At 36.1% G+C, this 16,101-nt stretch overlaps 1 protein-coding gene across 9 annotated transcripts in view; it reads right to left on the reverse strand.

Annotated features, from left to right (window-relative positions):
* The window catches only part of LOC117315937 (vacuolar protein sorting-associated protein 13A-like), a 149,391-nt gene that overhangs the window by 59,350 nt on the left and 73,940 nt on the right, over positions 1-16,101 (reverse strand). For 7 of the 9 annotated variants that reach the window (XM_033870364.1, XM_033870369.1, XM_033870366.1 and 4 more), the window contains 13 exons: positions 15,247-15,397; positions 14,105-14,267; positions 13,614-13,741; positions 13,061-13,230; positions 12,344-12,456; positions 10,878-11,006; positions 9,911-10,038; positions 9,303-9,419; positions 8,217-8,369; positions 6,207-6,365; positions 5,647-5,676; positions 823-942; positions 66-191 (listed from right to left, as the gene is read on the reverse strand). In XM_033870364.1, the coding sequence (XP_033726255.1) occupies positions 66-191; positions 823-942; positions 5,647-5,676; positions 6,207-6,365; positions 8,217-8,369; positions 9,303-9,419; positions 9,911-10,038; positions 10,878-11,006; positions 12,344-12,456; positions 13,061-13,230; positions 13,614-13,741; positions 14,105-14,267; positions 15,247-15,397 (1,687 nt within the window). Of the gene's footprint in view, positions 1-65; positions 192-822; positions 943-4,505; positions 4,521-5,646; positions 5,677-6,206; positions 6,366-8,216; positions 8,370-9,302; positions 9,420-9,910; positions 10,039-10,877; positions 11,007-12,343; positions 12,457-13,060; positions 13,231-13,613; positions 13,742-14,104; positions 14,268-15,246; positions 15,398-16,101 lie in introns of all 9 variants that reach the window. The other 2 variants (XM_033870365.1, XM_033870368.1) reach the window with 2 other exon arrangements.

Raw genomic sequence — 16,101 nt, forward strand, 5'->3', positions numbered from 1 at the left:
AACAAGAGCATGTTCTTTAAAAGGGCCATATCAATTACATTTAGTTTTGAGTTATCTGCCCTTACCTCTAGTCCGAGTTCCCACCGTCGGAGTTTACCGTCCTCCATGATGGGTTCCACCAGTGGTTCCCAAACTGTGAGCTTCTCATTGTAGTAAGCCACCTCTAACTTAAGGGTGCTCTCAACGCCCAGCTGAAGGTCAAACCAATGATAGAGGTCAAACAAATAACCAGATTTATGATGCTCTCAACACCCAACTGAAGGTCAAACAAACGACAGAGGTCAAACAAATAAACAGATTCATGATGCTCTCAACACCCAACTGAAGGTCAAACCAATGATAGAGGTCAAACAAATAAACAGATTTATGATGCTCTCAACACCCAACTGAAGGTCAAACAAACGACAGAGGTCAAACAAATAAACAGATTTATGATGCTTTCAACACCCAACTGAAGGTCAAACAAACAATAGAGGTCAAACATCTAACCAGAATTATGATACTCCCTAGATCCAACAGGTCAAACCAACAATAGAGGTCAAACATAGTCTACCTTTAGAAAGCTCTTCAGTCAAATTTGAAGGTCAAGTAACAACAGTGGTCAATCACATAACTACCTTTAGAAAGCTCTTCAGACCAATCTGAAGGTCAAGCCTATATATTAGAACAACAAAGTGCTCTATATACATGCTAAACTGAAGGTCAAAAGGGACATAAACAAGTAACAATCAATAGTAGAACAAATAGCTAAGTTGCTATGGTAACTGTTCATGCTTAATAAATATTTCCTCAGTTATCACCCTTTGAAAATTACTGCCTTACCTTGCCGCTCCAGTCCTTAACCTCACCCTGGAAGGACGACTCGAGGATTAGGAGAGGTACGGTCCTATTTCCTACTCCTCCTTCAATCTTTACAACAATGGTCGGCACTTTAACGATCAGCTGTAAGAGATTTTACCATCAGTGAAAACAAAATATTTACCATAGAAACGTTACATATTGATGTCCTAGAAAATTAAGCTGCCATCATCTACAAAATTTAACCACATATTATTTCCCTATAAAATTTAGTCACCATCCTCATATAAAATTAATTTCCCATTTCTGCAAATTGCTTTGCATTCGCCTAAAAAATTTAGTAATCATGATCATACAAAATTAATTAATAATCAATCATCAAAATTAAGTTAACCAAGTATGTCTGTGTTGTTTCAATTCAAGTCAGCGTCATCGTACAAAATTAATTCACTATCATTCTACAAAACCTGCTACTGTCAATTTTATAAATCATTTAAAGAGATTTCAACAATGAACATTTAACACAAGTTCTGAAAATGTTTTCAAACAGACAATTGAGACCATAATTATTTCTACGTATAAAGTGCACAGTTAGGGTTCTATGGAAGCAGACATAAGCTGTGGGTGAGGTCAGGGATATTGTATGGTAAAATCACTGTATGTCATCAAAATTTATCATTTTTAATAAAAACATTTCAAATGTTATTCCTTTCATTGAAATTATCTAAATCAAACCCAAATATAGCACCTGCCTACTGTAAAATAATACCTCACTCATGGTGACTGCAAATTTTAAACAAGACAAGACATTTTTTTTGTTTTTTTTATTAAAGAGCACAAGTTTCTGGTAGCAAAAACTTCCTGGTTTGAAGTTAAACCTACAGTTAGTACAGCCATGTAAACAGGTACTGGATAGGAATTTGTACAGCATTAGAAACCACAGAAAGTCAAACACATGATGCATGTACATGTACTAATATGGTCAATGATCGGTTAACATATGACTATATCCTCCCATCAAATGCATACTTGGGTACACTTCCTTAACATGTAGGCATAAACAAACAGCAAGAAGACTCATGCTAAAGAGTTGACTACCACATGAACATAATTTTATGATCAGAACAAAATCTTAAAGTCAGATTCTTGCCGAACCATGAAAGTTTTTTCCACATGCCATTCTAGTTCTTGTGCATTACAACTGAAACATCAAACAAACGGTATGATAGCATGAAGAAATCTTAATTCTCAATATGCTTCTGAGTCCTTAGTTCTTAGGCTGTACATTAACAAGTTATAACTCATTTCTAGAATTCATTGCTGCTAAAATAATGTATTGAAAAAGCATGATTTGTCAAACAGGTGCCTTCAGAAGAAGTAATTTAATTCCATCAGTACCATATCATAAGCAACATCTTCCTCAGCATTCAATATGCATAGATTTTCTTTTCATCTGAAGTACTTCCTATAGATATAAGCTTACTGGAATAATCCTCAAGGATGTAGCCATTCCAATTTGAATTTGTATTCCAATGAACAGGAAGAATGCTCACAGAAGTATCATTACAGAGATGTTCTTATGATGGAGTTCATGACCATGCAAATCAGGTGGTGTCTTACCAGAGGGGGTGTCTTAAAAGAGGTGGTGTCTTACCAGAGGGGGTGTCTTAACAGAGGGGGTGTCTTAACAGAGAGAGTGTCTTAACAGAGGGGGTGTCTTAACAGAGGGAGTGTCTTAACAGAGGGGGTGTCTTAACAGAGGCAGTGTCTTAACAGAAGTGGTGTCTTAACAGAGGGGGTGTCTTAACAGAGGGGGTGTCTTAACAGAAGTGGTGTCTTAACAGAGGCAGTGTCTTAACAGAGGCAGTGTCTTAACAGAGGCAGTGTCTTAACAGAGGGGGTATCTTAACAGAGGAGGTGTCTTAACAGAGGGGGTGTCTTAACAGAGGGAGTGTCTTAACAGAGGGAGTGTCTTAACAGAAGTGGTGTCTTAACAGAGGGAGTGTCTTAACAGAGGGAGTGTCTTAACAGAGGAGGTGTCTTAACAGAAGTGGTGTCTTAACAGAGGGGGTGTCTTAACAGAGGGGGTGTCTTAACAGAGGGGGTGTCTTAACATATAAGGTGTCTTTACAGAGAAGGTGTCTTAACAGAAGTGGTGTCTTAACAGAGGGAGTGTCTTAACAGAGGGGGTGTCTTAACAGAGGGGATGTCTTAACAGAGGGAGTGTCTTAACAGAGGAAATGTCTTAACAGAGGGGGTGTCTTACCAGAGGGGGTGTCTTAACAGAGGGAGTATCTTAACAGAGGCAGTGTCTTAACAGAAGTGGTGTCTTACCAGAGGGGGTGTCTTAACAGAAGTGGTATCTTCAGAGAAGTGGTGTTTTAACAGAGGAAATGTCTTAACTGAGACAGTGTCTTAAAGGAAGTGGTGTCTTAATAGATGTTAAGTGTTTTCCTATACCAGAGAGGTATCTGAAATGTGGTGGTAAGTTAAGAGGTTACAAACAAGCATGGAAAATGAAATACATATTCAATTATTATGAACATTTTTTCTTCCAGAGTAGACCATGCCAAAATACAGGATTTCTCCTTCTTTCCACTCAAAGTTAATTCACTTATTAGTATAACATACATCCTTATAACCATCTTACTTATCATTACATCACCTGTATGTCTATAAGGTGACTCAAAATCATGCCTATATATGGTAAATTAGTTAACCAGCATTCGTTAACACAATAGGAAAATGCTGATAAGCCGAACAGTAAAAATTATGTCATGCCTATAGAGAAAGCAGTTTTCAAATTACATACACTTAAATAATCTTCAGCACATGATTTAGAAGAAAAGTTAAAATATATGAGTGTTTAATAGATATACATGTAAATCATGCCCATACTCTACTCAGTACACGGAGAGAAACTCTAGCTTAATGTTGACAACATTCAGGAAAAAAAATAAATTTAGAAATACATTCATTTCCCAGTTGATTTGTTTATAGATAGGTATACCTTGTAATAAGTATAATGATGTTTACAAAATTAATATTTCGGATTAAAAAGGTTGGACTCGGGGCTCTTTTGGGATCGTTTTAGATGGGGCATTATTGTCTCATTTTGAAAAGAAAACTGATGATTATGTTAAACCTACGGTCAGTTTGAACAAAATTAGATAAATATTGATGAACCAGTTCAAACTATATGAAATTTTGCTTTAGGAAATAAGTATCGATATCGACAAATATCAACAAAGTGCTAATCAAGGCAATTATAAGTCGATTATGCGCAATCAGAATTCAAACTATCACTAGCTAGAAAATTATTGTTTGTTTCGAAAAAAAATGTGTGTTGGAACTATCCACTGATTCAAACTGACCAGAGGTTTACTGTAGTTAATTAGAAAGGAAATTCTTCAAGTATTTAACATTGGATATCAAATTAACTACACAAAGATGTTTTATAAATGAATATTAATTCCAGAAAGGCCCCTGTTTGACAATTTTTGCCTCAAAATTTCCCCAGAAAAAGCCCTGAATGTTTGTGATATAACTTACCAAATTATACTTTTTGAAATTTAAAATGATAATCAATGAAGAAGTCAATTTTATCAAATCACATAGAAATTATTGATATTGACAGGCTAACAAAACTAAACAAAAACAAAAAAACAGGTGCCACACACATACTCAATAAAAGTGTTTTTATATACCGATTCAGAGTTGGACTGCAAAGGAAAACATTGTCTATTCATCTACAAATACTACATAGACTAATTCATACCAGATGTAACAAAGAATTTGATTGGTCAAAGAAAATGATACACAGGGCAGTAATAACCATACTCATTAAGAGTACATTATCAGCAAAAATACACCCTGCTGTGGATATATATAAAATAAAGTGCTGTGCAATTTTTTTTCCTTTGCATAGAAACTCTGAAGATGATCGATAATGACATCAGTATTATATTAGCTCTGACACCAAAATCACATCAGGGAAATAATGAACTGTAATATGATGATCCTGAAAGGTCAACAAAGTTCAATTTCAGTAACATACAGCCTTAAGTGATCCTGTTTCATTTCTTGCTAAAAAAAAAAGTGTTGTTTTTTATTAAAACATTTTCTATAATTAGTAACTATTCCTTTGCGATTTGTTTGTATATGAACCTTTTGATAGTTTGGAATCTTTCTTTTAGTCATTGTGTTTAATGTGTTTCAAAGGTCAACATTATACAGAAAATTTCAATTTTCGAAATATCAATTTCAATATACTTTATCATTTCAATGGTACGTAACAGCTGTGTATCAACTCCTCCTATAGGAATTTGTAGTATACTGAAGAACTTGTAAATAAATCTACTTTTTGAAAGTTCCTCTCTTCAAAATAATTAACTGGTGACACCAGAAATGCTTCCTGTTTGATTCCATATTTGAATCAATTAAAGAAATACTGAAATTTCGTTAATTTTAAAACTAGAACTGAAATAACTTAATCTGAAACAGCAATAAGGAACAGCAACATTGGGAACAGGAAAGCACTAAAGAGTGACATACTTCATAGGTCAAAGGCGTGATCTGTAACCATAGAAACATGTGGTAGTCATGGAAACAATTGTGGTTGTCATGGAAACAATGGTTGTGCACATGGAAACAATGGTTGTTACTATGGAAACAATGGTTGTAACTATGGAAACATTGGTTGTACAAATGGAAACACATGTTGAAGCTGTTCTTTGCTATCTACTGCAGTGTAAAGTAACCATAGCAATAATTTATTTGCCGTGGTAACCAAATGACCTAGCAACCACATGTCTGCTTCTGTAAGGTTACTAGGAAAGGTCTACATACTTCAAATCCTTGTGAAGAGACAGCTCCCTCCTAGAGAAATAACTTACTCAATAAATAAAGTCTTTTTTTCACAGAATTATCTTAAAAATTTTCTTTGAAATGTCAAATTCCATTATAATATTCTTGAAATTTATCTCAGACTGACACATAAATATTCCAATGATTTTTTTTAAAATTTATTTATAACTATTAGCTCATCTATCAAAGATACTACTGCACTAACTAGAAAATCACTGCAATATCAAATAGCATAAATTAAAGAAACAAAGCTAAAGCGAAAATTAAAAACGGTAAAGCAGCAGAAAACTAAATTTTGTAGTTTTCTAAAATTATTCTAAAGTTTCTGTGGAAACTATGAAACAAACAATAATTCTGTATATTTTTCCTTTTTACATGTCAATTCTCACAAAATGTATTCTATTCTCAAAACTGCCAAAAAGAAAACTCTTGAAACAGGATTTTTTTCAAAGCATACTTTGGACCCAGATTATTCTAAGACATCTTTTATATCCTCCCAGCTTCACCACAAACCACAGTAAATTCTATTTAAGGGGGATTACCTGTTCTTCTCTTTGATCCTCTTCCTCCAAGTTACTGAGGTCACGGATTACGGGGTCGGTTTCCCCAGTGGTCAGGTACCAGAAGTTATTTCCCTCTAGCTTTTTAACTTCCCACAAGTCTGAGGGTACCTGGTATGCGCTGGCTTTCTCTGCTTCTCCCTGGACAGATTAAAAACAAATTAATTAAATATGAATTCATGTGAAGCACAACTCACTTATTGTTGACAAGGGCAGGAACATCATCTTTCAAATTTCAGAACATGTTTTATCAACAACAATGCTGACAGCAAATGAAGTCCAATTTGTTCTATCTATGACTCAGATTAAAGAAAATACTTTAACCTTTCCAGTGATATCAAATATGACATATTTTGAACCAGAGTTTTTAAACTACCACAAGCAAAAGTCGAAGTAATGATCGAGAGATGTTATGTAGACATTTGCTATATACATGGGACACCAGTGCAGATTCCCTATATAGCACAGCTTTATTTACACACAAAATGAAACTTTACATAATTAAGCGTTGATGTCATTTTTTTTAGTTTCATCGGGGTATGAAACAAATTTTGTTTGCAAACAAAATTTGTTTCATACCCCGATGAAACTAAAAAATAATTGACATCAACGCTTATAATTAATTTTTGAAAATGATTTTCTAATTTAAAACATGTTTTATGTACAATTTTACTGGTTTTGAATGGGATTCTTTTTCTCAAATCAATACGCAATGTCAATTGTCGTATTGTGACGTCACATTTTTCGCGCCATTCTCAGAATTTCTTTCATAGAAGAATGAAAAGAATTTTTTGACCAATCACATTTGAGTATTCACCATGAAAACAAAGAAAAATTAATTATATATATATATCATTGCCATTACTTATTGTCCTGGGGTTTCTATACAACATCGCCATTGGCTGTTGTAAGGGGTGAATGCAAGGGTGAACAATAGTTAACAATAAACACAGCCTCCATGTTTGAACTGTCTGTCCCTGAATGGTACAGCGTTTCTAATTGGTTACAGGAATGTTGATGACCAATCAGAAATGCTGTACCATTCAGGGAGAGGGAGTTTAAACATGGAGTGTTATTGACTATTGAGTGACCCATGGATTTACTTCTGACAACCAATAGTGATGCTATATATAGAGACCACTCTGTTCGGTGGATTTGTATTTTGATGAATATTGCAAGCTTGTTTTTGTGGGGTTAATTTTTCTTTTCTTGGTCAGAAAACATATATTTTGTGTACTTTACAGCATGAAGTCAAGTTCACACCCCCTGATTGTAAGAGTAAATGTCACATCCCCCTGGTGGTAGGTATGAAGGTCAAACTCCCTGGTGGTAGATGTGAAGGTCATGGCCCCTGGTAGAAGGTGCCCCCCCCCCCCCCCCCCCCCCCCCCCCCCTTGTGATAAGAGTCATTGTCATCCCCCCCTTGTGAAGGTGTCAAGGTCACGCCCTCTGGTGGTAGGTTTGAAGGTCATGCCCCTCTGGTGGAAGGTGCCAAGGTCACGCCCCCTGGTGGTAAGAGTCAATATCACGCACCCTGGTGGTTGGTGTGAAGGTCATGCCCCTCTGGTGGTAAGTGTGAAGGTCACAACCCCTGGTGGCAGGTGTCAAGGTCACGCCCCTCTGGTGGAAGGTGCCAAGGTCACGCCCCCTGGTGGTAAGAGTCAATATCACGCACCCTGGTGGTTGGTGTGAAGGTCATGCCCCCCTGGTGGTAAGTGTGAAGGTCACGCCATCTGGTGGTAAGAGTAAATATCACACACCTCTGGTGGTAGGTGTGAAGGCCACACTGCTGATGATAGATGTTAAGGTCACGCCCCCTGGTGGTAAGAGTAAATGTCACACACCCTGGTTATCGGTATCAAGGTCACTCCCCCTTTCCCATCATGGTAGTAGTCAAGGTCACTCCCCCCTTTCCCATCATGGTAGGTGTCAAGGTCACACCCCCTGGTGGTAGGTGTGAAGATCATGCTCACTAGCGGCAAAGGTACTCACAGATTTTGCGGAGAGTGTGTCCACCACGGCGGAGATGGTTCGTATGGTTGCCGGGGAGATGTTGAGTATGAGGTCTGTGGTAGATAAGTCCATGTGGGCACCTTTACCAAACGGAGCTTGACTGTAGAAGGAAATCTCACAGGGATGTAGAATCTGTAACAAACCATGTATACTGTATCTTATCTAACCTGGTACAACTATAACAAACCATGTATACTGTATCTTATCTAAACTGGTACAACTATAACAAACCATGTATACTGTATCATATCTAAACTGGTACAACTATGTCTATATACAGGATGTACCAGAAAGTTTTAATTTCAAGATATTTTTACCAGAACAAGTCCAGATTTATTTATTTTTTATTTTGGTGGGGCGTGAATGAGCTGGAATGAAAAGTTTACTAATTATATCACAAAAAGAAAATTAACATATGATACAGCTAAAATCATATAACCGAGATTTACTGGGAAAATTTGTAAAACGTGAGTTAGAAATATTACAGTAATATTCTGACTACACTTTTTTTTGCGACAACTGAAAATCTAAAAGTTATCTTAGTTGTGACATCTAATTTAGAATTAAGGACAATATACCAATTAGTATGTTGATTGTGTTCTGTGTATGTATTGATCATGTAAGTAGCCTATTCTGCCATATGTGATAATGCTATGTCATAAATGTTGTATGACACAAGTACAATAACACTATTGTGATATCCTCAATAAATCTAACATTATTACACTATAGTTACAGTGGATAACATTACACTTGAGACAAAATTTGATATGGTGAAATTAATTTACAGGATTTTGCCTAAATTTAAATCAAATTAGGTGATGAATAGAATATTCAACTTGTACCCCTGTCAAATTGAATTTATCAAACAAATCCAAGGATTTCGTATTGCACTCACCTGCAGCATCATCTCATACCAATTCACAAAACTAGATCAATAAATTCAGACACTCATCGTTTTCAAGAATTCTGTAATGGGTGCTTTGTGATCAATTGCCACTCAGCTAGGTACTTTTTTTAATTTCTGTGGGTTAGATCCCAGGCTTTATCAATTTTATATCTTACCTGTGACCCCACATTTTGGCGCTGGTCAAAAACACAAGAAATGATCTGAAGATCTCGGACGGTAGCTGACATTTCTTGTCGCTCGGCTGACATCCTCATCTTGAAGGACAGATGAGTCTGCAAAAGAAACAATTGGGGGGTATATGGAGATAAGAACTTGATACTATCTCTTCTAACTGGTTTTTTCAGATCCATAAAACATAATGAAACTATTTCATCAAGCACTGATTAGAAACAACTACCACATTTATCCACAATCTTTATTCACAAAATAACACCTCCTCCTGTTTATTTACAAATAAAAGCCCCCTAATTTTTCCTCAAATACAAATTCCCTTCTTTATTCACAAACAAGCCCCCTTTCTTTACCTTTCATAGAATCATTTAATTATTTATAGAAGCTTAAACCTATACACCAGGGGATAGGGGCTTATTCAGATACAGTAGTTCTGTTGGAGGAGACGGAGGAGACAATTTTTCTCTCTCTCTCATTTTACTGTCTACCTTAAACCAGTCAATCTACACATGACACTGTGTTACTTCAAACCAAAACCACCTCAGCCAATGATATACATCTTATATTATATATGTAAAGATATGATACATACGTCCATTTTGAGTGCAGTACTGCTTGGTTTTGATTGGTCCTCTATGAGAATGATCTCAGGTTTCTCCATGGTAACGGTGATTCTCATCTCTGCGACTGGTGCTTCCTGTACTTGTTTTGATGGTGTGGCTGTAAGCATATTAAATGGGTAACAGTGACCTACTTCAACAACAATGAAACTTAATTTTGAATTTATTTCACATCTTTGATTCAGATTTAAAATTGACATATATGATATTGTTGATAAGATGTCTGAAAATATATGGAAACAGATATAATAAAAATACGTTTTTTTGTTGTGTTTTTTTTTATCGAGTGGGGGGGGGTATTGTTTAATAGTCACTGAAGGATGACCTGCCATGTGTGTACGATGCATGCTTGTAATGTACGATTTTGTGTTTTGAGAGGCTGCAACATATTCCTGTTTGTCTCCTTGTGATAGCATTGAACTGGTGCTGACTTTATAGTGCGATCTCACTGAAGTGTACTGCCGAAGACACCCAGCAGAACATCCCATCCAAATACATGGTGTCACGATTCATATAATTATACAGTTGAATGTCAATTATCATTATGGTAGTTTCCTAAGTTTGCTTTCTGAACACATAGATGTAGGCCAAACTTGCCATTATTTGGATAAGCCTTTTGTTGGAATGGCCCCAATTATTTATTATTATCAAGGCATTTTTTAGATGATAATTTAATTTCAAGTTAGTGAACTTTGAAGGAAATATTCAGGTCTGTAATGGGCTCATCATCGGCCCAAACAGCACTCAAAAAACGTCCTGTTTATGGACAGAATTATGGGTTTTTCTACAGTTTTGCTTTTCATGGACACATCGACCTAGAACAAGGGATTTTCACACTAGCAAACATACAGGTTTTGACCCTTAACACCATCTATATCAAACACTACTGTGATGTTTACACGATAACTTTGTATGTGGAACACAACGTCAACAGGATACCTTTAGGTTTCTCCTCCTTGGCTGTCACTGCTGGTTTGGACTTGGACTCAGGCATTTGGAAGAATGTAGCTAAGGCCATCAGGAAGTCCACACACACACAGATGTACAGACTGCTAACCTTCACAGCAACTACAACAGAATGTCAGAATTAAATATTAGACATCAAAATTACAACTAAAAATTAAGATTAAAATTAACACAGAAAGGCAAAATTAAACCATGACATTCAAAATAAGAAGTCTTAAAAACAACAGTTTTCACATAAATTAATTCAAACAAACACTGTCATATCTCAACAAAATATCTCTCCTATTTAACAACATAAACAAAACAAATTGTATTTTCAGTAAATGTGACCTTGACCTGTGACTAAGTGATATCAAAGTTCATTAATGTAATCAAATGCTTCTGACAAGCACTATTATATTTCATCAAAATAAAATCTACACTTGTAGTACAGGATTGACCAAACTCTATTTTTAGCAACAGTGACCTTGAGATATAGTTCAACAAAACATGAACCCTAAGAAAAATATTTACATTCTTCATAAATACAAGTATTCATGAGAATGTAACTAAGAATGATCAAATATACCAAAATTACTGTAACACAGCTCTGTAAGAGTATACCACATTTATCCATAAATAGGACCCATCATCACAAATATGCACCCTCCACACAAATAAGCACCCTCCACACAAATAAGCCCCCTCCACACAAATAAGCCCCCTCCACACAAATAAGCACCCTCCACACAAATAAGCCCCTAACACAAATAAGCCCCTTATAAATAAGCTAAATGCCCACAAATAAGCCATCATCACAGAAATAAGCCTTCTACCTTAAAATAAGCCCCCTCCTCACAAATAAAACACTTCCACAAATAAGCCACTCCCAACAAATAAATCCCTACCAACAAATAAACCCCATACCTAAAAATAAGCCTCATACCTTCAGAAAAGCCCCCTCCCCACAAATAAGCTGCATACCCACAAATAAGCCCCCTAACCACAAATAAGCCCCCTAACCACAAATAAGCCCCCTAACCACAAATAAGCTTCATACCCACAAATAAGCTTCATACCCACAAATAAGCCCCCTAACCACAAATAAGCCCCCTAACCACAAATAAGCCCCCTAACCACAAATAAGCCCCCTAACCACAAATAAGTCCCCTAACCACAAATAAGCCCCCTAACCACAAATAAGCCCCTTACTTCATTTTCACATTACTAGCACAGGCGATTTATTTGAGGATAAGTGTGGTGTATATGACCAGTGTGGTGTATATGACCAGTGTGGTGTATATGACCAGTGTGGTGTATATGACAAGTGTGGTGTATATGACCAGTGTGGTGTATATGACCAGTGTGGTGTATATGACCAGTGTGGTGTATATGACCAGTGTGGTGTATATGACCAGTGTGGTGTATATGACCAGTGTGGTGTATATGACTTGACTTACTATCCTTATCCTGACTGCTCTCCTGTGTAAAACTGACGTCTATCATATTGGAACCTTGGCCTCCTCCAGTACCAATCATCTTTTCTCCCGAATCAACATTTCTCTCAATCATCCTAAAATCAGACACATCAATAAATGGTCAGACAGAATCTGTAAATTGGTAAAATAAGAGTTGGCTGAACGACTCTCTTTTGAAACTCTTAATCTATACAAAGACAGAAATGTAAAAAAAAAAAATCAGGAAAAAATTTCTGAGTGACTGAGCTACATGTTTATCTATATCTCATGGTAATGTAACGTAAACAATTCATAGAGGTTATATTACACAAAATTAAAATTAGTCTCAATATCATCGAAAAGGAGACCACTAATTCATACATTCTTACATTTTTTTTCATTTAAATTTCTAAATCTCATTTCTTTGCACACCATATGATCAAACTTAAACTGTATTCAGCTTGTGTCCTAAAAATAACTCTATAAAGCATATCAACACCCTTTTACTATTAACTAGTACATGACCAATTTGAATCTGTGTATAACAACTTGTAATTTTCATTTCTCTCTGATATTTAACAGTGTATGTACTACAGTAACTAACAGTGTATTATCTAAAAAACAATTTCTAATACATCACTACAGTATATTGCAGAAGAGTGCGGATTGCAAGTCTAATTTTAACTTTGATAGCAGCGACACCATTATAAATCTCTGTACCTTGTGACTCCCTTCTGTTTCTCTGGTCTGGCATCGTCGACAACAGTGTCCTTGAGAATGACCTTGGTAACAATGGCTCCATCTAGCATGACCTTGCCATCTACAGCAATGACCTTGAGTTCGACCTTGCCTAGACATTTAGCTGGGTCTCTAGAGCTGGTTCCAGAATCCTGAAGAAGAATAATGCCTTTGTCTATCAATCAGTTACACATACTTATAGTTAGATAGTTTATAATGTTATTGATTTTTATCAACATGCATCTCCGAATCAAAATCTGATACACGCACTACAAATCATTAAATATTGCTGAATAATTCATCTAGCGACAAATTTTCCTAAATATGTATTTGCTAAAAAAAATCTGAACATGTTATTTAAATTTGATACAATTATGCTTTACTTATGATAAATCATCTGATGGCATTCACTGTGGCTATGAATGCCATAAGTATCAGCCTGAATTTTATAGTGACAATTGTTATATAATCTATGTTATATCATACATTGTATATACTCTATCTTACATCATGTACATTATAATTACAACCTTACCAGATTGCTCTCCCCTATGTATAAGGCCGCTTCCAAGCTCTTCATTTGGAAGTTAAATTTGACCTTTGTGTAGTTGACCTTGACCTCTGTTGAGCCGCTGGTCTTTGGTGTAACTTGACTTTCAGATGCTAAACAAAATTTAAAACTGAATCATTTGAAGAGATGTATATTATTAAAACTAAATGTTACTGTACAGTAATTAATTGACAGACAATAAAAAGATTTTGCTGAAAGTTTTTAGAATATTGATTGAAATTTGCTGAAAGTTTTTAGAATATTGATTGAAATATTTATATCTTTACTATGAAAGAAAGATTTGCCCTGCAATCCAACACAATATTTATGAACATGAAAAACTATGCCCATACCATTAAGACTTGAGATTATTATTGCAGTACATCAACACAATATACTTGTGTGTGTATGGTTTAGTATAAAACATAGACCAAATATGAGCTTCAAATCAATCAACCAATCAAAAATCTCCTTACATATTCCTGAAGGTGATTCCTGTGAACCTGTTAAAGGACTTTCAGTTGGCTGTTCAACCTCTGCCTGACCTTGAACTGCAACCTCTTTATTGGTTTGACCTTCATTTAAATTCTCATCCAGAAGTGCCATGGCCATTTTGAAATCTCCCTGGCTCATGGTTGCCTATAAAACAACAGATCATTATCTAATACAGAAAAGTTAGGATTACTAATAGTAGTACCTTCATTTCTTTTATTGATATATCAATTACTTTACACATCATTTTTGCAATTTGTACAAAAATTTCAGATATTCAGTTAGAAGATTTTCACTCACAATGCATGTTAAAATTGACTGTTAATTCAAAATAAATTCTGAATAGTCTCCTTTGAATACATTGATATTCAAAGACTTTATTTATTTCCAATATTTTTCCAACTGTCATCCAGAGGGCCAACTCATACCCCTCGCCCCTCCACGGGGGCTCACGGGTCTGGTGACGATTTCCCAACAAAAACCTGTTTTTAGTGAACGGGTTACCATGGCAATCTAAATTTGTGGGGAAAAAACCCTGCATGCATATGTACACATTATGAGTCGCTAACATTCCCTGTGTATTTCAAATGAAATCTGTTGATAGCTATATAGGAGTTGTCCGAGTTGTCTTGACAAAGTTTTCCACAAGAATATGGGTATTGAAACCTGGTAACCAAGGAAACAAAAAATTCTGTAGAGAAATATCATGGATGCACATTTACACAAGGTCCCTATCACTCCTGTGTAGTCTGACTTGAAGCAGTTCACAGGTTTATGAGGAGTTGACTGGACAAAATTCCCCCTCACCCAAAAAACGAGGTATAGTGACCTGGTTACCACGGTAACCAAAAAATGAAAACATGATATAGATTAAGCACATCTACAATGTATAAGGGTTATTGCCATAAAGTTTTGTTTAAATTCCCTCAGTAGTTTAGGAAGAGTAGCCGGTACATAGTTGTGTCGACAGACAGACAGACAGATGGAGGGACGGACGGACAACCTGATTCCAGTATACCCCCTAACTTTCGTTGTGGGGGGGATAGTAAATGCCTTAAAACAGATTTCTTACTACAAGTAAACCCTGACAAATTTTATCATTATGGTTACCATGACGATTCCTTACCACGATAGCCTCCATGGATCCTGTGATGTCGACCTCTGGCTGGTCCGTGTACCAGGATATGGATAGATTCCTGGTGACATTCAGCGTGATGGTGACAGGCTCCAGGATCAGACACTCACCACGACTGGCCCCAGCAATGGTGAACACCGCTCTGATAACAAATCCCAAACATCATTCAACTTCATTAATTTGAAGTTTCTAGACTAAATGTAAATTTGCTACAAAATTAGTTTTAACACGAAATTTGATATGAAAGAAAGATGTTTACAAAAGGAGATAACTTATGGAGAAGATTTTTTAAAGCAGTGCTAACCTATGGGGAAAACCATAAGGAAGGAAGCTAACCTACGGGGAAAACATCATTAAAGGGAGCTAACCTATGGGGAATACATCGTTAAAGGGAGCTAACCTATGGAGAAAACATCATTAAAGGGAGCTAATCTATGGGGAAAACATCATTAAAGGGAGATAACCTATGGGGAAAACATCATTAAAGGGAGATAACCTATGGGGAAAACATCATTAAAGGGAGATAACCTATGGGGAAAACATCATTTAAGGGAGCTAATCTATGGGGAAAACATCATTAAAGGGAGATAACCTATGGGGAAAACATCATTAAAGGGAGATAACCTATGGGGAAAACATCATTAAAGGGAGATAACCTATGGGGAAAACATCATTAAAGGGAGCTAACCTATGGGGAAAACATCATTAAAGGGAGCTAACCTATGGGGAAAACATCATTAAAGGGAGATAACCTATGGGGAAAACATCATTAAAGGGAGATAACCTATGTACTCATATTAAATAGATAGCTAAAATAATTTAACCACATGTACAGTATATTTAAAC

The sequence above is a fragment of the Pecten maximus genome, chromosome 17 (genome assembly GCF_902652985.1).
Source record: "Pecten maximus chromosome 17, xPecMax1.1, whole genome shotgun sequence".
NCBI classification, from domain to species: Eukaryota; Metazoa; Mollusca; class Bivalvia; order Pectinida; family Pectinidae; genus Pecten; species Pecten maximus.